This window comes from Anabrus simplex, chromosome 8 (genome assembly GCF_040414725.1).
Source record: "Anabrus simplex isolate iqAnaSimp1 chromosome 8, ASM4041472v1, whole genome shotgun sequence".
NCBI lineage: Eukaryota > Metazoa > Arthropoda > Insecta > Orthoptera > Tettigoniidae > Anabrus > Anabrus simplex.
Genome location: NC_090272.1, coordinates 31,288,609 through 31,312,744, shown reverse-complemented (window position 1 = coordinate 31,312,744; position 24,136 = coordinate 31,288,609). Strand labels below are relative to the sequence as shown.

Genomic DNA, 24,136 nt, shown 5'->3' with positions numbered 1-24,136 from the left:
CGACGTGGAGTGCCAAATGGATTCTTTTCCATCCTTAAAAAATCCTGACTACCTATACTGGGTTTGAATGTGTAATCCTAGGATCCACAAAACATTGTCAAGTTAACAAATGTCCACTGACCATCACAGCATACTGTGCAGTACTCTCTTGGTAACTAGTTAGCACTAATTCCGTACATGTTGATAGTGCAGTATAACTGTACGGTTCTTCAGTATGTCAAAACTAGTAGTTTTTAATTAATGGTATCTCTTTCAGGCTTGCTCTTCCACCTTAACATCAGGCTACCTCATAAATAATGTCTTCAATAGATTTTTTTTTTCTTTTCGCTATTTTGCTTTACGTTGCACCAACACAGATAGGTCTTATGGCGACGATGGGACGGGAAAAGCCTAGGAATGGGAAGGAAGCAGCTGTGGTACAGTCCCAGCATCTGCCTGGTACGAAAATAAGAAACCACGAAAAACAATCTTCAGGGCTGCCGACAGTGTGGTTTGAACCCACTATCTCCCGGATGCGAGCTCACAGCTGCGCACTCCTAACCGCACGGCCAACTCGCCCGGTCAAGAGATACTAACCATTACCTTCAATGTTATTCATTTCAGCAAGTTAACAAATACTTGCTGTACTAGAGCAGAGCTAGACAAATCAGAAAAAAATCTTAAGAGCCTGCAAAATTTCTTAAGGTGCACCTTTCATCAGGTTGCCAATTTTAATGGCAACCAGTGTAGAAACTTGTCTACGCTGGAAAGTTTTCCCTGGTTCTGTGCAGTTCTGTTACATATGTTGTTCCACTATATAAAATCTAAAGTGTGCCATGTCTCTGAAGCTGGCAAGTAAAAGGTGTTCATGAGGCAATGTTCTATCTCTCTGCATTTTAATTAGTGTCCTCAGTTTCACAACTATTGTTATGCAAACCTCTTAGCAAGAATGGATTACTGTACAGGGTGCTTAGGAAACATTTATACAAGAGGCACTAAGACTTAAAAGCATATGCTGGCCAGCATAAATTAGAGTATACCGTATTTGCTCGCATATAACTCGCTACCACGTATATCTCGCACCCCATTTTTAACATTTGAAATTGCAAGGAAAAAATCTCCACACGTAACTTGCATTAATTTCTGATGCCATAACGACATACAGTACATACACGAAATAAAGTTTACGTATTCTGTGGACGTGCCTACATTAAGTATTGGGACTGTACCAATTGCTGTTACGGTACTTTGTACGTGACAGTACAAGAAGAAGCTGCATTTCTTTCTGTCTGCAGAACAGTTGAAGCTAGCTGTTGTAATAAAAATACCTAACTCGCAAACCCCCGCCCCAAGGCCCCATTCCTAGCCAGTCGGTCACACTCAGCCATCCCTCCCACACTTCCATCTTTGTCAATATGCTTATCGCTATCTGTCCGGCAGACCTGATCACGCAAACTGGGAGTGTTCCCCTGTCCAGGCAGTCAAGTGATCACGGTATTAGGCATTGTACGTCTGTTGTATTGTCAACAAGTACCAGTATTCTGTCTTCACGTTTCATTGTTGTTTCTCAGTTAAGCTTTCTTGTGTAGGTCGGTCTTTAAGTTATGGAGAAATGTGGGAGTTATACATCTGGGTTTAAACTCGAAGTGATAAAATATGCTGAAAAACATAGCAACAGAGCTGCCGGTCGAGAATTCAGTGTGACTGAGTTTAATGTTCGCTACTGGCATAAACAGAAAGCTGCGCTAGAAACCACCAACCGAACACGTAAGGCATTCAGAGGGCTGAAAACTGGTAAGTTTCCTTGAGCTGGAAGACTAGTTGCTTCATCATGTTACAGAGTAGCGAAATGACGGCTTTATTATCTCGCACGAGATGCTACATTTCAAAGCACGCAAACTAGCAATTAAAGGAGAAATCAGCTGTTCAGATCTGAAAGTGAGCCGGGGTTGGATCTGTAGATTCATGACAGGAAAGGGATTGTGTCTGCGAAGGCGAACATCTCTCTGCCAGAGAATGCCAAGTGATTTCAGCGACAAAATCATAGGTTTTCATCGCCATGTGATAGCAATTTGGAAGAAAAACAATTACTTCTTACCACAAACTGGCAATGCAGACCAAGCCCCGATAAACTTCACCATCAACAAGAAGGGAGAACCTAGCGTGCTTGTACGTACAACTGGGTGTGAAAAAGAGCGTTGCACTGTCATGCTAGCAATAACTGCAGACGGAAGAAAACTGCCACCGTACGTTATTTCCAAAAGAAAAACCGTGCCTAAAGCGAAGTTTGTCAAAGACATTCATGTACGGGTTCAAGAGAAAGGATGGATAGATACATGCTTCGATGTCCAGTTTCTGGACAGTTTCGTGGACACTTGGTGGAAGACACGAAGAAACGTCTTCAGGAAATGAAAACTGATGTCATCATAATTCCTGGTGGACTCGCACATTGCCTACAGCCCTTAGATATCTCCATCAACAACCACTTCAAGGACAAACATACGTAAATTGTACGCCGAATGGATGGCAGGAGGGGAGCATGAGCTGATGCCAGCAGGCAAAATAAAGAGGCCATCACTTGAATTTGTATGTGATTGGGTTATGCGGGCATGGGTTATAGTGTCGACAGATGTCAAGAGTTTCTTGAAGACGGGCATCGCAAATGCATTGGACGGAAGTCTGGATGATGCCGTATGGGATGGTGACCTGAATAATGAACGCGAGAATAGCTCAGAGACTGAAGGTTGTGACAATGAATAGGGTAAGTATGCCAGTTGCCTTGTAGGCTGTTGAGCCTAATGCAAATTTTACATTTTTCTCGGGAATACAGTCTTTTGCACACAAATCCCCCGCATAGGGCCTATATCACACATACCATTCCTAGAATTACATTTACTTTCATAACCAAATATTGTAAATTGCGCAACATTTTCTGTACGAACGTCAGTAGCCAATGTCATTGGCCGAAATTAATAAAAAAATGCTGAGTCACTCCTATAATTCAACACAGATAGATTTCATGGTGTTAGTCCAGGACCACTGGCACAGGCTTTGCAGCTGTGAACCGTATCTCTGTACGATGTCATGCGTGACGGCACTGGTTGGTTAAGATTTACACAAATGGAAGATAATTTGAAGGGAGATTGACGATCTGGTATCTTTGACTATTTGATACAATGTACAAATACAATACACACCGGGCGAGTTGGCCGTGCGGTTAGGGACATGCAGCTGTGAGCTTGCATCCAGGAGATAGTGGGTTCAAACCCCCACTGTCAGCAGCCCTGAAGATGGTTTTCTGTGGCTTCTCATTTTCACACCAGGCAAATGTTGGGGCTGTACCTTAATTAAGGCCACGGCCGCTTTCTTCCCATTCCTAAGCCTTTCCCATCCCATCGCCGCCGTAAGACCTATCTGTGTTTGTGTGACGTAAAACAAACAGCAAATATATATATATATAATATATATAATTCAGATCACATAAAATTTTATCTATCAACATTTCATCCACTCCACCATTTCATATGTATATTACCGCACCACATACACAGTTCACTCTTTTATTTTTTATTTCCACAACGTAATTTTGTTTTAGGACATCGGCAAATCAAAAGTGTACGTTATTTAGGCTGATGATGACCCACATAGGGTCGAAACTAGTCCCTTGTTAACATAGTGTAATGTATTTATAGACATTGCAATTAATGTACAGTACTGAGTAGGTGGAATAAACTTTGTACTTTGTACAATACAGAACCAATAATGAAATTCAAAACCTTGAATAATACAGATCAAGCGTAGCAAATCAAGGTAGAGTGAATAAAACTTTTTCAATACCAGGTTCGTAAAAGAGAGGTTTGGAGCGCAGCTCACACAATGCCACAAGAACATTGTATTCCACTAAAAACCACTGATAGTGACACGTTAAGTTATGACCCACCGAGAACCACTGACAGTCACAAGGTTAGGTTCAGACAGGTGCAACAGAATTTCTAATAGACTAACTGCTGTCAATGAAACAACCATTGGTGACAATGACTGAATGCAATAAACATTGGATCAATTATTGACCTATGAAGGTTCCGTCCAGAAGATATGCCAGAAACAGGCGAACCAACACTATACATACCCTACTTTACAGCAACCAGTAAAACAGGCTATTAATTTATGGTGCCGGCCTTATGGTGTAGAGGTAGCGAGCTTGCCTCTTACAGGGAGGACCTGGGTTTGATTCCGGCCAGGTCAGGGATTTTTACCTGGATCTGAGGGCTGGTTCAAGGTCCACTCAGCCTACGTGATTAGAACCTAGGAGTTATCTGACGGTGAGATAGCAGCCCTGGTCTAGAAAACCAAGAATAACGGCCGAGAGGATTTGTCGTGCTGACCACATGACACCTCATAATCTGCAGGCCTTCAGGCTAAGTACTGGTCGCTTCGTAGGCCAAGGCCTTCAGGGCTGTAGTGAAATGGGGGATAGGCTAATTTACGGTACTCACTGTTCTTTAGAGAAAAATATCCAGTAAACTATAGTTGCAGTGAACTTGGTTTTTCGGCATATGGCACGTCGCATTTTCTTTGTGCCAGTACATAAAAATTATGAGGACACTATTGCACAAAATAGGAACTTTTCTGACTAGTGCAGTATCCTGTCAAATACACGGAGACAGAATATTAAACCAAAGCTCATGGATGAAACGTTAATCAGAGACTCGTGAACGATGATGTATGTTTCGGAATATTTGTATAAATATTTATTGAATTTGTCCTCTCCTGTGATTTTCCAGTTTTTGTGGAATATATATGTGGATGAAAGGAAGGTGGATAAGCTATATGGTCTTCTTTTTATAGGAGGAATGGGCCGTACTAATGAAACTTGCTTGTTGTTTTAAGGGGCCTAACATCGAAGGTCATCGGCCCACTAATGAAACTTGATGGGTTCCATGTACAATTTATTGTTTCTCAAAGTTAAATTGGTAGCAATTCAGCCACAAATGAGAATGACATCTGATGATGATGCTTGTTGTTTAAAGGGGCCTAACTTGTAGGTCATCAGCCCCTAATGGTATGAAATGTAATGACAATTTAAAAGTTCAAAATCATCCACTGACTGGAATAAAAAATGTGATGAAGAATGAATGAAGGATATGAATTTAAAACAATCGGTGAATCTCGCCCAGAAACTAGCATAAACAACAGTATTACTGACCAAGAGACTTGGTAATAATCAAAAGTAGCTTAGACTCACGGTGTTCAACACATTATGGTACTACTCACATAATGGCACCATTCGTAGGTGTACTAATCACAGAGACCTGTACTATCCCGTGGTGTTTGTTGTAACCAAGGTTGAAATTTACAAAACACAACTTTTATTGCTTCACTTTATGATATTTACACAAATAACTGAAATTTATTTTGAAGCAAAAAGGAATATTGAATCTTGAGAAAAGTCTGTCTTTATACAATATGTACAGGTTTACAGTCTTTATATACACTTCTATCTTGAAAAGATAGTCTTTGTGAATTGACACGTTGATAGTCGAAAACTATCTGGCACACTAACATGAATGTCTTTGAGAGTCCTTGTTTGTTGAAGTGCCTGAATTCCTAAAAAGCAAGTTCAATTGATTGAAGAAATTCCACCTAGCGAAACTAAGGGAGCTTGCATAAATTAGGGAATGAAAATGGCTTGTAAAAGAGTTGCGGTACATAGGCAGCGGAAACAGGTAAGGGAGCGGTGACCAGAGGTGAAACCTCGTACTGCCAGAAATTCAGTCCACCTGGTCGAAGCACATTTTCAAGAGGAGTAGCCTCCGTGCTCGACGTAGGGTGTATTCTGGAGCTGGACACCGGGGCAAGTGGGCAAGTGAGCAGGCAGGGAGCTCCTATTTATAGTACACTCGATGGTCAGGCACGCGCACTGAGGGCTGCGCGTCGAAGCTAGCAGAATGATACACAGGCGCGCGTGCAGCTGGCTGGTGGAGCGAGAAGTGAGCGCCGGACATACAACACCCTCCCCTCCTAAATACGCCGGTACGGCGTGAAACGGCGGCGGCGCTGGCGGCGACTGCGATGCTGGGGCGGAGCTGCTGATGACTCTGTTGTATTGTCCGGAGCTGGAACTGGGCGGAGCGGCGCTGTCTCGTCCTGAAAGGAACCCATTGTTATTAAATGATCTAAAGCTCGTTCAGCAATAGATTTATCTGGTTTAGCAATAGCATCAATAGCTGGACAGGGGCGGTAGCGCAGACGTATCTGATCTTGATGGCGGCAGATACGTTTCTCCGTAGTCTGTATCTCGTATAGACGATGACCCAAAGATCTGCAGATGACTCCAGGTATCCATAGTGGGTTGGATTTGAATGTCCTGGTGTAGACCTTGTCGTTGAGGGAGAACTTCGTTGGTGAGGTCTTATGCTGGGCCGGAAGAGGCTGTAACAGAGAAAGTAAAGTTCTGTGAGGTCGTCCATGGAGCTTCTGTGCAGGAGTGATATTATCAGCGCCGGGTAGAGTTCTGTAGTTGTTTAAGAGTTGGAGCAAGGCTTGGTCTTTAGTTAAGCCTGAAGAGACAGCTTTCTTCATACTTCTTTTAAATGTTTGTACGAAGCGTTCAGCTTCACCATTAGATTGAGGGTGAAAAGGTGGTGCCAGGATATGACGAATGCCATTATGTGTACAAAAGGTCTGAAAAGCAGTAGCTGTAAATTGAGGTCCGTTGTCCGAAATGAGTACTTGCGGTAAACCTTCTGTAGTAAAGATTTTCTGGAGAGCACGAATGGTAGCTTCGGTTGTAGTAGTCGAATGCATATCCACGACATATGGAAAGTTTGACAGTGAATCGATGACTATTAACCACATGGAATTGAGGAAAGGACCTGCGAAATCGATGTGAACTCGTTCCCATGGAGTAGTAGCAGGAGGCCATGAAGCAAGATCAGAAGACGGGGCGTTCTGATTCGTTTGACATTGCTCACAATGACGTATTAGCTTTTCGATGGCGGCATCAATACCGGGCCAGTAGCAGTGTTGACGGGCGAGTTGCTTTGTTCTGGAAATACCCCAATGGCTTTGGTGTAATAATCCGAGAACTTGTTTCTGTAGGCTAAGTGGGATAACCACTCGGAAGATGGTGCCTGCTTGTAGTAATACAACTCCGGCACGAGTCGTGAGACGATGCTGCATACGATGATAAGGTGCCAGGTGGGCAGGAAGTGTGCTCTGAAGAGGCCAACCGTTGCGGATGTAAGTACGTACAGTAGCAAGTGTAGTGTCCTTATCCGTAGCTTTAGCTATGCAGGTAGCATCAATAGGAAAACTGGATACAGTATCTTCAAGTTCTATGTCCAACTGAAGACATTCAGATTCTTGAGAATCGAAGGCAGTATCAGGACCAACGGGTAAGCGGGAGAGGGCATCAGCATTACAATGCTGGGATGTGGCTCGATATACAATCTGATAGGAATAATCAGAAAGGAACATGGACCATCTTTGAAGCTTTCTGAGGGAATTCTCTGGGATCTTATTACCAGGATGGAATAAGTGTACGAGAGGCTTATGATCGGTAATGATCAGGAAATGGTTGCCATAGAGATATTCATTGAAACGGCGAATACCAAAGATGATGGCTAAAGCTTCTTTCTCTATCTGTGAGTATCGACGTTGATGGTCATTAAGTGTTTTCGAAGCGAAGGCGATGGGGCGTTCTTGTCCATGACGATCCTTCTGGGAGAGAACGGCACCAACACCGTAGTCTGAAGCGTCAGTAGCTAGCGTGATGATCTTGTCGGGCTGAAAATGAGTGAGTTGTATAGCTTGAATTAAGGCGTTGTTGATTGTTTTCCATGCCTGTTGGCATTGCGGAGTCCACTGAAACTTAACACCTTTTTTACGTAGAGCGTTTAATGGAGCTGCCACCGTAGCGAAGCGTGGAATGAACTTATTATAATAGTTCGCTTTGCCTATGAAGGACTGAAGCTGCTTGAGGTTCTGAGGTGCTGGCATGTTTACTATCGCTGAGACATTCTGTGTACTAGGACGAATTCCATTCTTATCAAGTATATGTCCTAGGTAGTGAACTTGAGGCTGAAAGAAGGTACATTTAGCGAGATTCGCTCGTAAGCCATTGTCTTTCAATTTCTGGAGAAGAAGGCGGAGATTGGTTAGATGTTCCTGATGATCTTTTCCAGTAACAATAATATCATCCAGGTAGTTAGCACAACCGGGAATGGAGGCGGTGAGTTGAGCCAAATAGCGCTGAAAAATAGCCGCTGAGGATGAAACACCGAATGGGAGCCGCTGGAGCTGGAGCAGTCCGAGAGGAGTGTTGAGTGTGAGAAATTTCTTAGATTCTTCGTCTAAAAGTAGCTGGAGATATGCTTCTTTAAGATCAACTCGAGAGAAGAATTGTCCACCAGAGAGACGACGGAATAAGTCTTCTGGACGTGGAATAGGAAAGATATCTGTGTCGAGTTGTGCGTTGACTGTAGATCGAAAATCACCACAAAGTCGAACATTACCATCAGGTTTCTTGATTACCACGAGTGGAGTAGCCCATTGACTAGAAGTAACTGGTACAACAATTCCAGTTTGTATCCATCTTTCTAATTCTTTCGTGACCTGGTCTTGAAGTGCTAGGGGTACTGGACGAGCCTTGAAGAAGCGAGGCTTAGCTCCGGATTTCAACTGTATGTGAGCTGTATAGTCTTTGGCTGTTCCGAGCTGAGAGTCGAAGACTTCAGGAAACTGCGCAAGGAGAGCGGTAACGTCAGAAGTAGGATGCAATGTAGATACGACGTTAATGTTGTCATGTATCTGGAAACCAAATAAGTTAAATAGATCCATGCCCATAATGTTTGATGCAGTGTAGTTGTTAACTACGAGAAGAGGAATGGCTTTCTGAATTCCTTTATAACTAGCCTGAAGCCTGATTTGACCTTTGATGTCAATTTTCTTCTTGTTAAATGTCACGAGCTGGATGTCAGCTGGAGAGCATGAAGGTGAACCTAAGTCGTGGTAGGTAGTCAGGTTAATAATAGAGACAGGTGATCCAGTGTCTAATTGAAAATCGACAGATCGATCAGAGAATGAGAGAGGAATGATGATTTTGTGAGAATCCTTTGTGGGAAGAATAAGATTGATCTGATCAACTTCCATGTCTTGGCGGGGCTGTATATGCTTCCGGCGTGCTGCAGTAGTCTTAGCAGGGCGGAGCGAACTTTGACAGACAGTTTTAATGTGTCCGAGTTTATTACATCGTTCACAAGTAGCTTTGAAAAAACGACAGTCACGACGTTCATGATGCTTGAAACAGCCTCGGCAGGAAGGCAGGAGTTTCGAGGTGCTTTTAGAATTGGGAGTCCGTGTAGCATTGCGAGAGGGAACCTGGCGAGAATGCTTGGTGGAGAGCGCCTTATCCGTACGGTTCACTGTAGCAGAGGACTTGCGGGCCTGAGGCGAGACTTGTGCAACTTCGTGTGGAGAAGCTATGGCTGCGGCAGTCTTGGTAGTAAGCTCATAAACTGTAGCAATACGCTGGACGTCTTCTAAAGAAGGGTTACTCTGCTTGACAGCGTCAAAACGTATTTTGTCTTCAGGAGTATGTAAAATTATCATGTCCCGAATGAGAGAATCAGTGTAGGATGAACCACAACCGTCCTTGGAGCAGATGAACTGGCAGGGTTTAGCTAGACCACGCAATTCAGTTATCCATTCAGTATGTGTCTGATGGGGTTGCTTTCTGCTCTGAAAAAATTTATAGCGAGCAGCCACTATGTGAGGAGCTTGGGCATAGTGTTCCGTGAGACGGGCCAAGAGCTGCGTGAAGGGTACCTCAGATAAGTGTTCTTCTGGACTTAATTTACGTAGTAATTCACACGTAGCATTGCCAACCGAACTAAGAAATAGTGCGCGGCGGCGTTGATCATCTGGGACAGAATGGCAGATGAAATGCTGTTGTAAACGGGCTAAATAAACTGACCATTCTTCCTTAGCCGGATCAAAAGCAGAGAACGGAGGAATAGCTGATGGCTGTGTAGAGACAGAAATAGCTTGAATAGCCTGAAGTAATGCTGCCTGTTGTTGTTGCATAAATTGTTGTTGTTGCTGCTGTAAGGCTTGGAAGACCGTAGCGAGTTGTTCCGCAGTAGCCATTGCGAAATGCGTGCAAGAAAGAGTAAGGTAAGCTGTGTGTCAGAACTGGTTTGAGTGTCGTTGTTGTTTAGCACGTCGCCGTAGAGTTGACAACTGGGCCTGTTGAATTGTAGTGTCGTGTTTTTACCTCGTCGCTATAGAGTTGGCGATTGGGGCTGATGACGTGTAGGTTGTTGCTTTTTTACCTCGTCGCTATAGAGTTGGCAACTGGGGTCGAAGAATTGTAGGTTTTTTGTACCTCGTCGCCATAGAGTTGGCGACTGGGGCCGAAGAATTGTAGAGTTGCTTTTTTACCTCGTCGCCATAGAGTTGTGTTGTAACCAAGGTTGAAATTTACAAAACACAACTTTTATTGCTTCACTTTATGATATTTACACAAATAACTGAAATTTATTTTGAAGCAAAAAGGAATATTGAATCTTGAGAAAAGTCTGTCTTTATACAATATGTACAGGTTTACAGTCTTTATATACACTTCTATCTTGAAAAGATAGTCTTTGTGAATTGACACGTTGATAGTCGAAAACTATCTGGCACACTAACATGAATGTCTTTGAGAGTCCTTGTTTGTTGAAGTGCCTGAATTCCTAAAAAGCAAGTTCAATTGATTGAAGAAATTCCACCTAGCGAAACTAAGGGAGCTTGCATAAATTAGGGAATGAAAATGGCTTGTAAAAGAGTTGCGGTACATAGGCAGCGGAAACAGGTAAGGGAGCGGTGACCAGAGGTGAAACCTCGTACTGCCAGAAATTCAGTCCACCTGGTCGAAGCACATTTTCAAGAGGAGTAGCCTCCGTGCTCGACGTAGGGTGTATTCTGGAGCTGGACACCGGGGCAAGTGGGCAAGTGAGCAGGCAGGGAGCTCCTATTTATAGTACACTCGATGGTCAGGCACGCGCACTGAGGGCTGCGCGTCGAAGCTAGCAGAATGATACACAGGCGCGCGTGCAGCTGGCTGGTGGAGCGAGAAGTGAGCGCCGGACATACAACAGTGTTCCTCACATAGTGGGTACAAATCACAGGCAACGCAGACCAACTGTGTCGCTCAAATAGTGGTACTAATCCCAGACATAAGTGTGGCCAGTATCCAGTAATCGGGAGATAGTGGGTTCGAGCCCCACTGTCGGCAGCCCTGAAGATGGTTTTCCGTGGTTTCCCATTTTCACACCAGGCATTCCTAGGCCTTCCCTACCCCATCGTCGCCATAAGATATATCTGTGTCGGTGCGACGTAAAGCAAAAAAAAATCCCAGACAACGCCCAGACCCGTGGTGTTTCACACAATGGTACTAATCACGGGTACTGGAAAGCCACAGTGAACCACTTTCTGATGCTACTAATCACAAACTTATTGTGTACCTAAGATAGTCGCTTCTTAATGACACGCAGGGGATACCGTGGGTGTATTCTTCGCCCCTCACATATGGGGTAGACAGAGGGAAAAAAGAAGGGATTCGTCACTTCGAAAAATGAAGTAACGGATGAAGCAAGACAAGGGTCACAAAGGGCGTCAAAATGAAAGACTCCCTAGACCTCAAATGCTCCAATACTGTCGGGGTCGGAAAAGAACAGAGTTGACCAAGGGAGGTCGAACAGGATAGATGAAAGTGAGGAGCTTGGTGCAAGTGGAAGGACTCAGCTAAGGGCCCCGTGGTTGCCAAACCATGCTCCCAAGTTGAGAGCCTCTGCGGCCCCTTTTAGTCGCCTCTTACAACAGGCAGGGGATAACTTGGGTGTATTCTTTGTGAGAATGACATCTTTCATGGCAAGTATATGAATTACTTTGCAATGCCATTTGTCTTAATGGTAATGTACTATGTATCTACACAGCCTATATGCAACTTTAAATCTGTACCTGTCAAGTGACATGTTAGTTGACTGGTCCAGCTAATGGACAACAGACTTTAAGATTGGTGGTTCAAATCGATATGTCACCATGAATTAATAACAGGTACATTAAATTCATATAAAATCCAAATGTGCAAGATATAAATAAATGTAAAATAGGATAAGAGGAGACCGGTGGAGTACAGGCAGAGGCAGAAGGATGGTGAAGATATAAAAAAAAAAACTGTAAAACTATTCACACACTTTAGTTTATGATGATGATGATGCTTGTTGTTTAAAGTGGCCTAACATCTGAGATCATCGGCCCCTAATGGTATGAAATGGACGACATGATTTGATAATTAAAATTTTAAAATGTATCGACTGACTAGAATTTAAAATAAATGGTGATGAAAAATGATAAGATTAAAACGACCAGTGGATCTAATTCGCAATGAGTTATTTTCTAGTAAAATTATAAAAAAAAGGCGATAATGGAATAAGACATTGTCTGGAAGTACAGATATATTATGTAATTCAAGTTAGAGGTTAAAATAACACATTAAAATACACAAACACGAACTAAAATAGAGTCAATGGGATAAAAGCGCAATTAACACAAATACCTTAAGACAGGATATTAGTACACACGATAAAAAAAGACCACTATCCCTCATAAAACGGATGACTGGGCCCGCTGACTGCTCGTCATCTCGCAGGATGAGGGAGATGGTACTTGGGAGCGTTAGCCTACAGCGCAGATCGACCAGGTCCACGCACTCAGTAAGAATGTGTACCACGGTCAGATGGTCGCCGCAAGCACACACCGGAGGGGGTTCTTTTTTTCAGTAAATAGGAGAGCGTTACTATACCGTTTCCGATTCGAAGACGACAAAACACCACTGCTTCCATCCGAGAAGCCCGAAGGGAAGTCCTCCATACCTTCGTTGTACCTTTTATTGCTCTCAGCTTATCTGGAAGTGGAGTGGCCCCAATGAGACATAACCAAATGTCTCAGCTGAGAGCAAATATCACTTGCTGGAACCTTGTAAGGCAACGGGGGCAGTGTAACTGCCTCCTTGCCAGCCTTATCTGCTAACTAGTTTCCCCTCTACACCCACGTGGTTTGAGAGCCACGTAAATGTGATTCTGGTACCGGCATCCGAACAGCCGGCCAGCAGGTCCTGGATCTGCTGCACCAGAGGGTGCCGAGGGAAACGGGTATCAATAGACTGTAGCGAGCTCAAGGAGTCAGTACACACAGTGTCGGTGTTCATCGGACAGTACAAACCGCAGAGCTTCACAGAGAGCATAGAGCTCTGCTGTGTACACATTATAGGTTTCCGGGAAAGCAAAAATAAACCTATCATTGTTGACAATGAACACACAGCCCACCTTCGTGTCTGTTCTTGAACCATCCATTAAAAGACGACTGAACCTGGGTACCAACCAACAACGGACAGGAAGAGCCTCTGATAAATCAAAGGATCCGTGTCTTCCTTCGGGCCAGTGTGCAGATCCAGGATTATTTCAGGTCGTCGTATTATCCACGGAGGTACCCCACTTGGTTGTCTGACAAGACAAGGAACCGAAGGTACGTCAAACAATCTGCGACTGCTATCCAAGCATATTTCAATCGGCCCCGTTGCTCGAGGACAAGCAGCGTACAGCCGACGGTGTCCATTGTTGAATACGCAAGGATAGCTTGGGTGAAGTGGCAGCTGCCGCAAATTTGCAGCATTCGACAGAAGCATTTGCTGGTGCCTCAGGTGTAAAGGTGGCACACCAGATTCAGCGAGCAGGCTAGCAATGGGGCTTGTTCGAAAAGCTCCCGTCGCCAACCTAACTCCGCTGTGGTGGATGCTGTTCAGTTTCGCAAGGACGCTTGGTCTTGCTGAGCCATATGCTGCACTGCCGTAGTCTAACCTGGAGCACCGTGCAGTCAGCCCCCCACTTAGTGCTGCTAAGAAAATTTAACACGTCGAGTGCCATGCGACCCCATTTGGGTGCGCAGTAAGTATGTGTTTCAAAGCTCTATAAAGTCTCTTCCTGCCATCTGCTGGTCGTCTATTTAAGTAAGTGCATAGTCCACCTTCCATTCCTCAATTCCTGTTTTGGCGCGACCCCATATGGGTACGTCAAAGTGCTTTGTAGGGTGACATCTATCTCGCGCACGGATTGTTTATATAAGTGTGCAGAGCTGTGAGTTTCCGTTTCTTTTTTAAGTCGTTACGAGTAAGTCGAACAGTAAAAGATTTAGTGCACATAGTCTGGACGATATATCGAACAAGTCGGACAATGATGATGTAGACGAAGTATATAGTTACAGTGATTTTGAACCCAGTATAGAGCAAATAGCTATCTCGCATGTTCATCCACATTACTGTTACTGTCTTCAGCATACGTATCCCCACTGTAATCCGCATTTCTAAGCCAGCTGTTGCAAAAATTATGACCGTCTTCAACGATATAGTCACTGGTTTCCCATGTTGCACAATCATCGCTGCTAGGTTCTCTTACTCAAATTAAAATTTATACAAAGTAAATTATATACTTGTTCTGTATTACTTAACTATTAATTCTTCTTATAATATTATTCTGTTACATCCTAATTTACCAAATTCACATGATTTTCATTACTTTATATAACTATATTCTATACGAAAATTTCCTAACCTAAAATCGGAAGATCGTCATTTACAAACATTTCCTCACCTAAAATCGGAGATCGTACATTTTTACGGCTCCAGTATGAACAAGCTAACACATCTCTCATAATCAACAGCATTTAATGCGTCCCTGCAAAGGAAAAGGTAAATATTACCCAGGTTCGGGTCAGTAACTACTGTATAAGTACGACCCCATATGGGGGCGCGTGTACGTGTACAGTTCGTATTGACCAATACGACCCCATATGGGGTCGCAATATTTTACCTAATATACATAATAATTTAACCTAATATATCAAAAATACATCCTCATTTCAGCGATCATTTGCTTGGTTAAGCCTGTGAACGTTTTGGCACCAGGGAGTAACTCGATGTTATTAGCTCACGGCACTAGACGGCAATCCTATGAAAATCGGACTGGCACTCAACGTGTTAAAATATTCAGCTTCATGGTGCATTGCACTTTCAACTGCTGCACGTGTGGCTCCTACAATAAGTTGCTATCGAAAAGGAGCCCAAGAAATTGGTGTCAACTACGAGAAGAGCGACATTTCCTAAATAAAGCTCAAGTTGCGATTGAAGAGTGCGTTGCCAGCAAAAGTGGACAACAGAGCTCTTTGCGGTTGAAAACCAAAAGCCACGTTCTAAGGTCCACTGTTCTACTCTCCTAATAGCTTGCTGTAATTGTCGCTCTGCGACTGCCGTACAACACGAGCTATAGCGCAGAGCAAAACTGTCCACATATAGCAACGGTATTACTGCTGAAACAGCAGCAGCGACAATACCGTTTATGGCAATCGCTAATAGAGCGACACTAAAAACCGATCTCTGTGGGACTCCATGTTCTTGAACGTGGTACTGTGAATATGCCCTCCCTACTTGGACACGGAATAGATGGAGGGACAAAATTCGCAATAAATACCGGAAAGTGGCCTTAGAATCTCCACTGATGCAGGACTGAAAGCATACCATATTGTGTCATAAGCCTTTTCTAAGTCAAAGAAAACAGCTACCAAATGCTGTTTGCGGAAAAACGCATCCTGAATAGAACTCTCCAGTTGTACCAAGTGATCACTTTGAGGGGACAAACATTCCTCTACTCTGGTAAGCCAACCGAAGGTGACCCACACCAGGAAGGAGTGGGATTTCTTATAAACAAGAGATCAAAGAACAGTCTGATTGATTAGAAGCCCATCTCATCAAGGATTATCACTGCAAGATTCAAGGGAAAGATCAGGAATGTTTCGATAGTCCAATGCTAACGCACCTACAGAAGAAGCGGAAGCAGATGATAAGGCTAAGTTTTATTCAGAACTACAGACTACCATTCAGGCAATAAACAAAAGGGACATTGTGATTGTTATGGGAGACTTCAATGCCAAAGTGGGTTCCGATAATCTGGGACTTGTAGGAATGAGAATGGAGAACTTTTGGTAGACTTCTGAGCAAGCAATGAACTTGTTATCCGTGGAACCCTATTCCCTCATAAAGAATGTCAATATAATTATTAAATTAATGTTGTAATGGTCCACCTTTCAATACTATACAATACAACATTAATTTAATAATTATATTGCGACTACAATTCAATATAGGTCAGAACCATGAAGTTTATATCCTATCATAAAGAATGCCATAAAGTGACGTGGATTTCACCAGACCAGCAAACTCAAAACCAGATTGACCATCTGACAATTAGCAGAAGCTGGAGAAAGTCTCTTTTGGATGTCAGAAATCGAAGAGGTGCAGATAAAGGCAGTGACTTCCACATCCGAATTAAGACTGCAACTGCAAAGGGGCGATTTGAGCAACAAACTGAAAGGTTTGATGTTGGAAAGCTAGAGAATGATAGAAGCAAGGAACAGTTCAAGCTTTTCCTCAGTAACAGGTTTATAGCACTACAGTTAGAAGATGTTGAAGAACACTGGAAGAAGGTTAAAACCACATTGACAAACACATCAAAGGAGGTACTGGGCTGCAAGAAGATTAGGAGATTGGACGACATCAAATACTTGGGAATGTATTGAACAACATAGGGAGCTGAAACTAAAGTTGAATAATTGCAGGACACAAACCCAGAAGGTTGAACTCCAAGCGGCATACAATGCTAAAGATCGGGAAGTTAAGAAGAGTGCGAAAGCAGACCGAAAAAAATGGGTATCAGACCTTGCTGAATTAGCGGAGACTGCAGCAAGAGTCAGAAATATGAAAGGCTTGTATGACCTCACAATGAAACTCATCAAGAAGAAATTTAAACAAAGTAGATACATCAAGGACAAACAAGGAGACATGCTCACTAATGATGAAGCTAAGTTGAATAGATGGCGAGAACACTTCATAGAGGTGGTGAACAGAGAAAATGTAGAGGAAGATAGACTAATGGTAGAGGTGAACGAAGATTGTGAAACTGATGGTATGAACACTGAACCACCCTCAAGAAAGGAGATAAAAGAAGTGATCAGCCAAATAAAGAATGGGAAGGTCCCAGGAGTGGATAAGTAGCACCTGAGCTTCTAACTGTGTACCCCGATATCACGGCTGATCTGTTGCATCCACTGTTCACAAAAATTTGGAATAAGGAAAGAATGCCAAAGGAATGGAGAGAACAACTCCTTGTGAAATTACCAAAGAAAGGTGACATGACGAACTATCACAACTGGAGAGGTATCACGTTGCCCTCGATTCTCAATAAAGTGATGACACGGGTGATCCTGAACAGGATAAAAGCAAGGATAGAAAACCAACTGCGCAATGAACAAGCAGGTTTAACACTAGACCGCGGATGGGTCATTTTTGACCCAGCCGTTAGTTCTTTATTCTCTATACGCTGAAAAAATAACTATTTGTAGCAAGTGTACACAGCCAATGAATATACCAGTACCTGCGCTGGATAATTTTTGAAATTTAATACTCATAATGTATTTTGATGTAGAATATTAACCATGCAAATAAGGAATATGTGGGCAATTTCCCAGCCCTGGTTGATGATGCCGCCTCCGCCGGCTTGGGCACTGCTTTCGCCGACCTCTGAGGAGTGGGGAGAGACTTGGTCTCACCCCCTGCTGTGCCGGCTTAGGACTGCCAGTCGGCACAGACTTCTTGTTAGCCAAAGGTTGGGTGGTCCCCCCTTTCAAGCTTTTACTCTTTGTAACTTTGCTCTCAGAAGCAATAGTCGTCTTGGGCGCAGCGATCTTCACGGGTAACAATGTCATGAATGATGAACCGGGGAGACTCTGAGCTATCATGCTGTAGTCTAGTGTACTGGCACGTTTATTTGTGGAATTTAACTTATGGCGCGCTTCCTGGTAGGAAAGACCATCCAGGGTCTTGATCTCCTGGATCTTCTTCTCACTCAGATATGTCGACAGTTACAATGAATGAAGACCAGGGCAGTTACTGCACCTGTACAGAGTTATGCACTTCTGCGCCGTGAGGTACTCTTCCACATGTACCACACAGAATGATTAGAACAACGAGGTATCATATGTCTGAATCTCTGGCATTGATAGCAACGCATAAAGAGGCAGGATGTACGACCTCACATCGCAACGATAGTTGTTACCTTGACTTTGCCTGGTAACACTGACAACTTGAAAGAGACAGCGAAGGCACCAGTGGCAACGTCTTCACCGTTGACTTTGCACGTAATACGCCGGAAGTGTGTCATGCCACGGTTCTTCATGTCTTCCATCAACTCTTTGTCGGTGTTCAAAATGAGGTCGCGGTGGAAGATGACTCTCCACGAACCAGATTCAAAGATTTGTGCTCCTCCACTTTGATGGGGATTTTGTCAAAGTGGTAGCACTTAATTCAAAAGCAAACTACCGTTGCGGATTTTCTTGAGATCCTCAGGTTTGCCATAGATGTCTTCAATGTGCCTACTAAAAAGGATTGATTTTACCAGCTTAAATTCATGCCCATCGGTTCTGGTAGTAACCAGAAACCTAGGAAAGCTGGATCCCATTCCTTTACGCTGCGCATGTTCCTAGGGAGTTGAACCTCTCAAGGAATCAAAAGTTAAAGACTTCGGTGAGGGACCACCTTGGGTAGCTCGATGACAATTCGGGGCCATGCCCGAAATCCTCCTCCCCGAATGCCACCCACTCCGATCAGGGGTCTCTGTAGCTGAACCAAGCAGCCAAGGCAATACCCACCTGGTCATAGGCGGTACTGCCCAGGGTCCGATGATGGACGATGCTTAATATGGGATGACTGAGGCAATGAGCACTAGGACTCGCTTCCTCCAGTCACCCGCAATAGCATGTATCGCATAGCATGTACAGAGCATAAACATAGATAAAAAATATAAAAAAACAATGAATAATAATATGTCCTTCTGGCATTTGGCTGTGCGGGGACCTGTGTTGTCAGGCAGATACTACTGCAAGGGTATATGACGTTCCCACCTGCCAATCCCTGGGTGGTCACAAAACGCGGGCTTTCGCACATCAAAAATTTTTAATCGGTCTACAACGAACCCCAAAAGCAATAAAAAATAAAGAGGGGACCATGGCCACGTGACCCTTTTAGTCGCCATCTACTACAGGCAGGGATTACCCTGTGAATGTATTCAGCCCCTCTCATCCACAGGAGGTCCAACACATATCAAACTGCAATCCGTGCCCGCGCCTAGGTTGCCTCTTATGACAGGCAGGGGATACTGTGGGTGTATTCTTCGTCTGCGTCCCCCACCCACAGGGGGTAAATTTTAGTTTCTCCCCATCTGAAACCCCTACTAACCAGGCAGGTTTTGCAATTATGACATCGAAGATGTGCCTGCGCATTCTGGCCTTGGTCGATGACCTTAGATGTTAGGCCCCTTTAAACAACAAGCACCATCATCATCAGCAGCATTCTGGCCTTGTTCCGATGTTATTACCAACTGCCACACCCAATAAAGCGAAGAATATAAACAAAGGAGTTCTCAAATGTTAATAAATATACCTACATGAAGTCTTGTGCCTCATGTTCATTCAGCATGTGTGCTGTAAACAAACCAATGGTGATAAATTAATTACGGTCAACAGCTTGTACAAACTGAGTAAGTTCCTAGCAACAAAAGAAAGCCGAGCAGTGGGAACTTTAACGGTTGTGGCTGGCCAGCAAATACTGTATTCAAGTTCTATGTATAACAAATCCCAACTAGTACATTTGAGAAGTTCCACCTTTCCACCACTTTAAAATCTTATGATTTTCCTTAGATTAAAAAATCATTAATTTATTTTAAAATGTCTGTACATGTTTCGTTTTTCATAGCAAGCATCTTCAGCCGTGATCTTGATCGACAGTTAAAACATACACAAAAACACAGGTTACGTAAGTAAAATAATTAACCACTCATATTAAAAACAACTTGTCCTTGACAAGATAAAAGGTCTAAATGTCTAAAGAGCCTCTGGTTTTATCTTCATTGTCAATATTCAACATCTCTTGATGTAAAGGATGTGTTATTTATGAAATACCACTTGGAAAATTATCCCAAAATAAAGGGATCTTAAAGCTTCTTGAACAAATGAAACAGCAGTGCACAACTATGCATTTAACACATTGGAGATGCCACTCGTAGAAACTACGGGCATGCGAATTCATTGCTGCTGATGGAGCTCGGAGAATCTACGGGCACGCTTTCATTGTAGCTAAAAAATAGTAGCTGCCGTTTCAGCGAGCTGTGACTGCACTAGAATACTGCTGAATGCATCTATAAGCATACAATGTACTAGTTATGAGCATAAGTCGAGAGCTCTTCTTTCAAGGCAATGATAACACAGATCCGTTCCTACATAACCGGAGGCTGTCATAGCAGCTGTGAAATGGACAGGAAAGTACGTACGGTATATGCAGACAGGAAGAGTGTGTGTTTGAGAGGCAGGCTTGTTTATGTAATTCTTGTGAATATTTAGCATGTCTAATTCAAGTGTAAAAAATTTCGACAATGAATCCGTAATAGATGTTCTTATGGAAGACACGAGTTCTGAAAATGAGGATAACAATTACACACTAAGTAAACATGAGGATTCCATTGCTTCAGGCAAGTAAATGTAGATAATGACCTAATTTCGAATTGGTGTGAAGTGTAACATAGTTTTATACCGCTTCCTGAAGTGGGTTCTGTAATTCTGTTTTATATTGTGCTTCCCGTGTACAGATGACAACCTCCAGCAACTTGATGCAACCCCGTCGTCAAACAACGAACAGTGGGAAAGCCCAATTTTTACGGGGTGAGGAGCAAGGAGGGAGTACTGCCAGTTCCGGTTATACTGCCAACTGGATGGAAATGAAATCTGAATTGAATCGATAATATGATCGATCGATATGAAATTTCTAAACATTTATTATCTTACGTCAACAATTGTGTCACACATACATTATTTAACATTATATAACATTTCTCAATGCGAATTTTGTTACCAGCATGAATTACATAGTTTGGCTTTGCTGTGTAAACAACAACAGTACTTGTTTGCAAAGTGTACGCCAGATGTCGCACAGCGACGAATAAGCGATTCATAGCTTGTGTTTCAAAGGTCGCCGATATGGATGTCGAAGATAACCAAGGTCTACCGATTCAGCACTAGGGAACTCCAGGCTCAAGAAAAAGTGCGCGTATAGTACTGTGCTCAGAGCTGCTTTCCTCCTACAGTTGTATCTGTGTGTTTTTTGTGCATATTTTAACTGTCAATCAAGATCACAAGTGAAGATGTTTCCTATGAAAAACAAAACGTACTGATTAATTTTAAAATAAATTGATGTTATTTTAATCTAAGAAAATTAGTAAGATTTTAAAGTGGTGGAACTTCTCAAACATAAGAGTTGGAATTTGTTACATATAGGCCTAATAATTCCACCATGGACCAAGATGAAATTCATTACTTGCAATAGTCAAGTTCTGCCAAAGAGGGTAGCCAAAGCACTCAGGCCATATGATGGCATTATTATAAATACTGTGATAATCTACTTCATAAAATTTACACAAATGAAGATGGCTGGAGGTGATATTCACACAATTTTCATGAGTTAATCCCAAAAATTGGTAACAAATTAAATATAAGAAAATTGCATTAACTTACTCTCCTTGTCGCACTTTCTGATCATAGAACTCTTGAACTGTCATAGTAGGAAGACTAGGATACCCAGCACCAAAAACTTTTTTCTGCATTTCATCCTTTGTAATAATTATTGGTTTCAAGGGTTTTCTTGATTTAACCACCGAATCTAGATGCTCGTGTGCGAGTTTTGGGTCCTTTCTCACTTTCTTCATATGCTCTATTAATGGTTTCTCCATTTCAATACTACTGAGTTCATCTAATGCCTGATTGACGTAAGATTTTATCATAGTCAAAAAGAATTTCCTCTTAATTTCCTCATCAGTATTCATACAAGAATCCATATTCTTTCTCAGTTCCTCTAGTTGGGATTCTAACATTTTCTGTTCCTTGTACCGCTGAAGTTTAGCATTCCGGTCACGTGCCATAGCAATAAGATCAGTTTCCCTACCTAAGGCTGAAGGCATATCAGAATCATTTGTTGAAGGCTGTGGTATTTCAACATCAGTAATACCATAATCCTTGCACCGCTGAAGATAATCCCTGAAATAAACTTCTGCCGTTTCTACAATTTGCATACGGTCATCACTACACACTTTGAGACTTAGTGTTCCCAAAAGGGCAGGGAGGAGTAAAAATTTTATATTACTCGTTGGTATCTCCTCTTCTGTTTCATTGGAGCTGAACATACCGGCCAATGAAACCAATCTTGTAGCATCTTCCAAGAGGTGCATTGACTTGTGGACTTTACCCTGAAAGATGTGAAAATTACTTATTACAGAATATATACTGAAGAAGCACATAAATGCGTTGTGAGGACGACCTCCAACTGTGACAGGATAGATGTTCAATAAAAACACTTTAAGAAAGCACCGACATAAAAGAAATGGACTTACGTTAACTACTACTTACCTGAACCGAAGAACTATTTGTAGGTTCACTGCTCTTTGATAATTCATTAAATAACTCTAAACCTTCATCAAATATATCCGACAATCTTCTATCATCCGCATCACATTTATCCGCCATGGTACAAACATTCCAAATACACTGACAAACGACAAGAGACGCACCATACGCACATCTACATTAATGCTCTGAACATCGGACAGCGTAAGCCTCGTGCAATACAAACATAATATTACATCACATTTAAAATATGTTACGAAACACAGCAAACATACATATAAAACAATAACTCATTTACATTAATGTCACGACGAATATTGACCAGGACGAGATGAATAGGTATATACTATCTTTCTTTATATTTTATTTGTACCTGGAACAAAATTGTCAATTAAAAGCTAAATTATAGATTCAGCAGGAAGAAATTACCGAATAAATTATATTCCAAAAATATATTATAAATTTTATTTTTAAAATTATGGAAAGCTATAGGACGAGTTCTCTTGAACTCTTATTAAAAAATACAAATGATATTGTGGGTAACTGCGTAGTGCAGTATATTGCTTCCGGTTTCCGGTCATGGTTTATGTCTTGCTCGTGTGTGTTTGTTTTGTGTGTGTGCAGTGTTTTCCAGCTCATTAAAACGTATGTTTTATTGTAAACCGTGAAAAGCGAAGCAGATACAGATTTTCGTGTTTGTTTTCCTTTTTAATACAATATGAGTCAGCGCTATTTTACATCTGTAGACCCTAGTGAGCGAAAAGACAATGGTGGTGGTCGTATGCAGTCGCAGAGATTTTCTCCTCAAAAAACTCCTAGATCAATCAACTTTCCAAGAAGTTCGTCAGAAGATAACTTTAATGTCGACTTTGTCCCACTTGATAATAGTTCACCAGTTCAGGCCGGGGGCAGAGGCGGTCATTGGAGAATGCATAACAATTTAGGTCATAATTCTAGTTTTAGTCCATACAGTTCAAATAGGAACCAAAAATTTGCATCTCACAATAGATCGTTCAGCTATAATAAGTCTCAGCGTTATTCCCCGCAGAATAATAGAGGTGGGCATCATAACTACCGGGGTTCTAATAATGACATAAAATCATGGTATGATCCTTCAATGGTGGAAGATCCATGGGCTGCATTAGAGAAGAAACAAGAGCAACGTCAACAGAATGCAGATGGTATAAATAATCATAACACTTCCAGACTCGGCAGCATGTCACCTCAAGAGAATTTTAATGGTACCAATAAGAGTTCAAATTCTGCATCCAGCCTGTATCGTTCTGTGCTCGATGATCCTTGGACAAAGTCTGTTAAATCCAAAGAACTTCATCATGATGTTGGTGATTCTCCTACGAGTACCATTTTGACTGATATAAAAAAGTTCAGCCCAAGCTTATCGGAAAAGGGTGTAGGACTTCATACTCCAAGATATGTTTCCCCTATACATGATTGATTTTTGAGAGATAGCCTGATGTTTTATACAAGTTACTTCTAAGTTCATGTAATTAAGATGTGTCTCTGAGATGAACAAAAACACTTCTGTCTATTGCAAGTTATT

General features: G+C 42.4%; 1 protein-coding gene across 1 annotated transcript in view; it reads right to left on the bottom strand.

Annotated features, from left to right (window-relative positions):
• Positions 1-22,901, bottom strand: part of Tap42 (immunoglobulin binding protein Tap42) — a 28,445-nt gene extending 5,544 nt beyond the window's left edge. Inside the window, exons 1-2 of the mRNA XM_067152821.2 lie at positions 22,579-22,901; positions 21,691-22,418 (exon numbers count right to left, since the gene is read on the bottom strand). Coding sequence (XP_067008922.1) covers positions 21,691-22,418; positions 22,579-22,695 — 845 coding nt within the window. The 5' untranslated portion in view covers positions 22,696-22,901. The remainder of the gene's footprint in view (positions 1-21,690; positions 22,419-22,578) is intronic.
• Between the last annotated feature and the right edge of the window lie 1,235 nt (positions 22,902-24,136).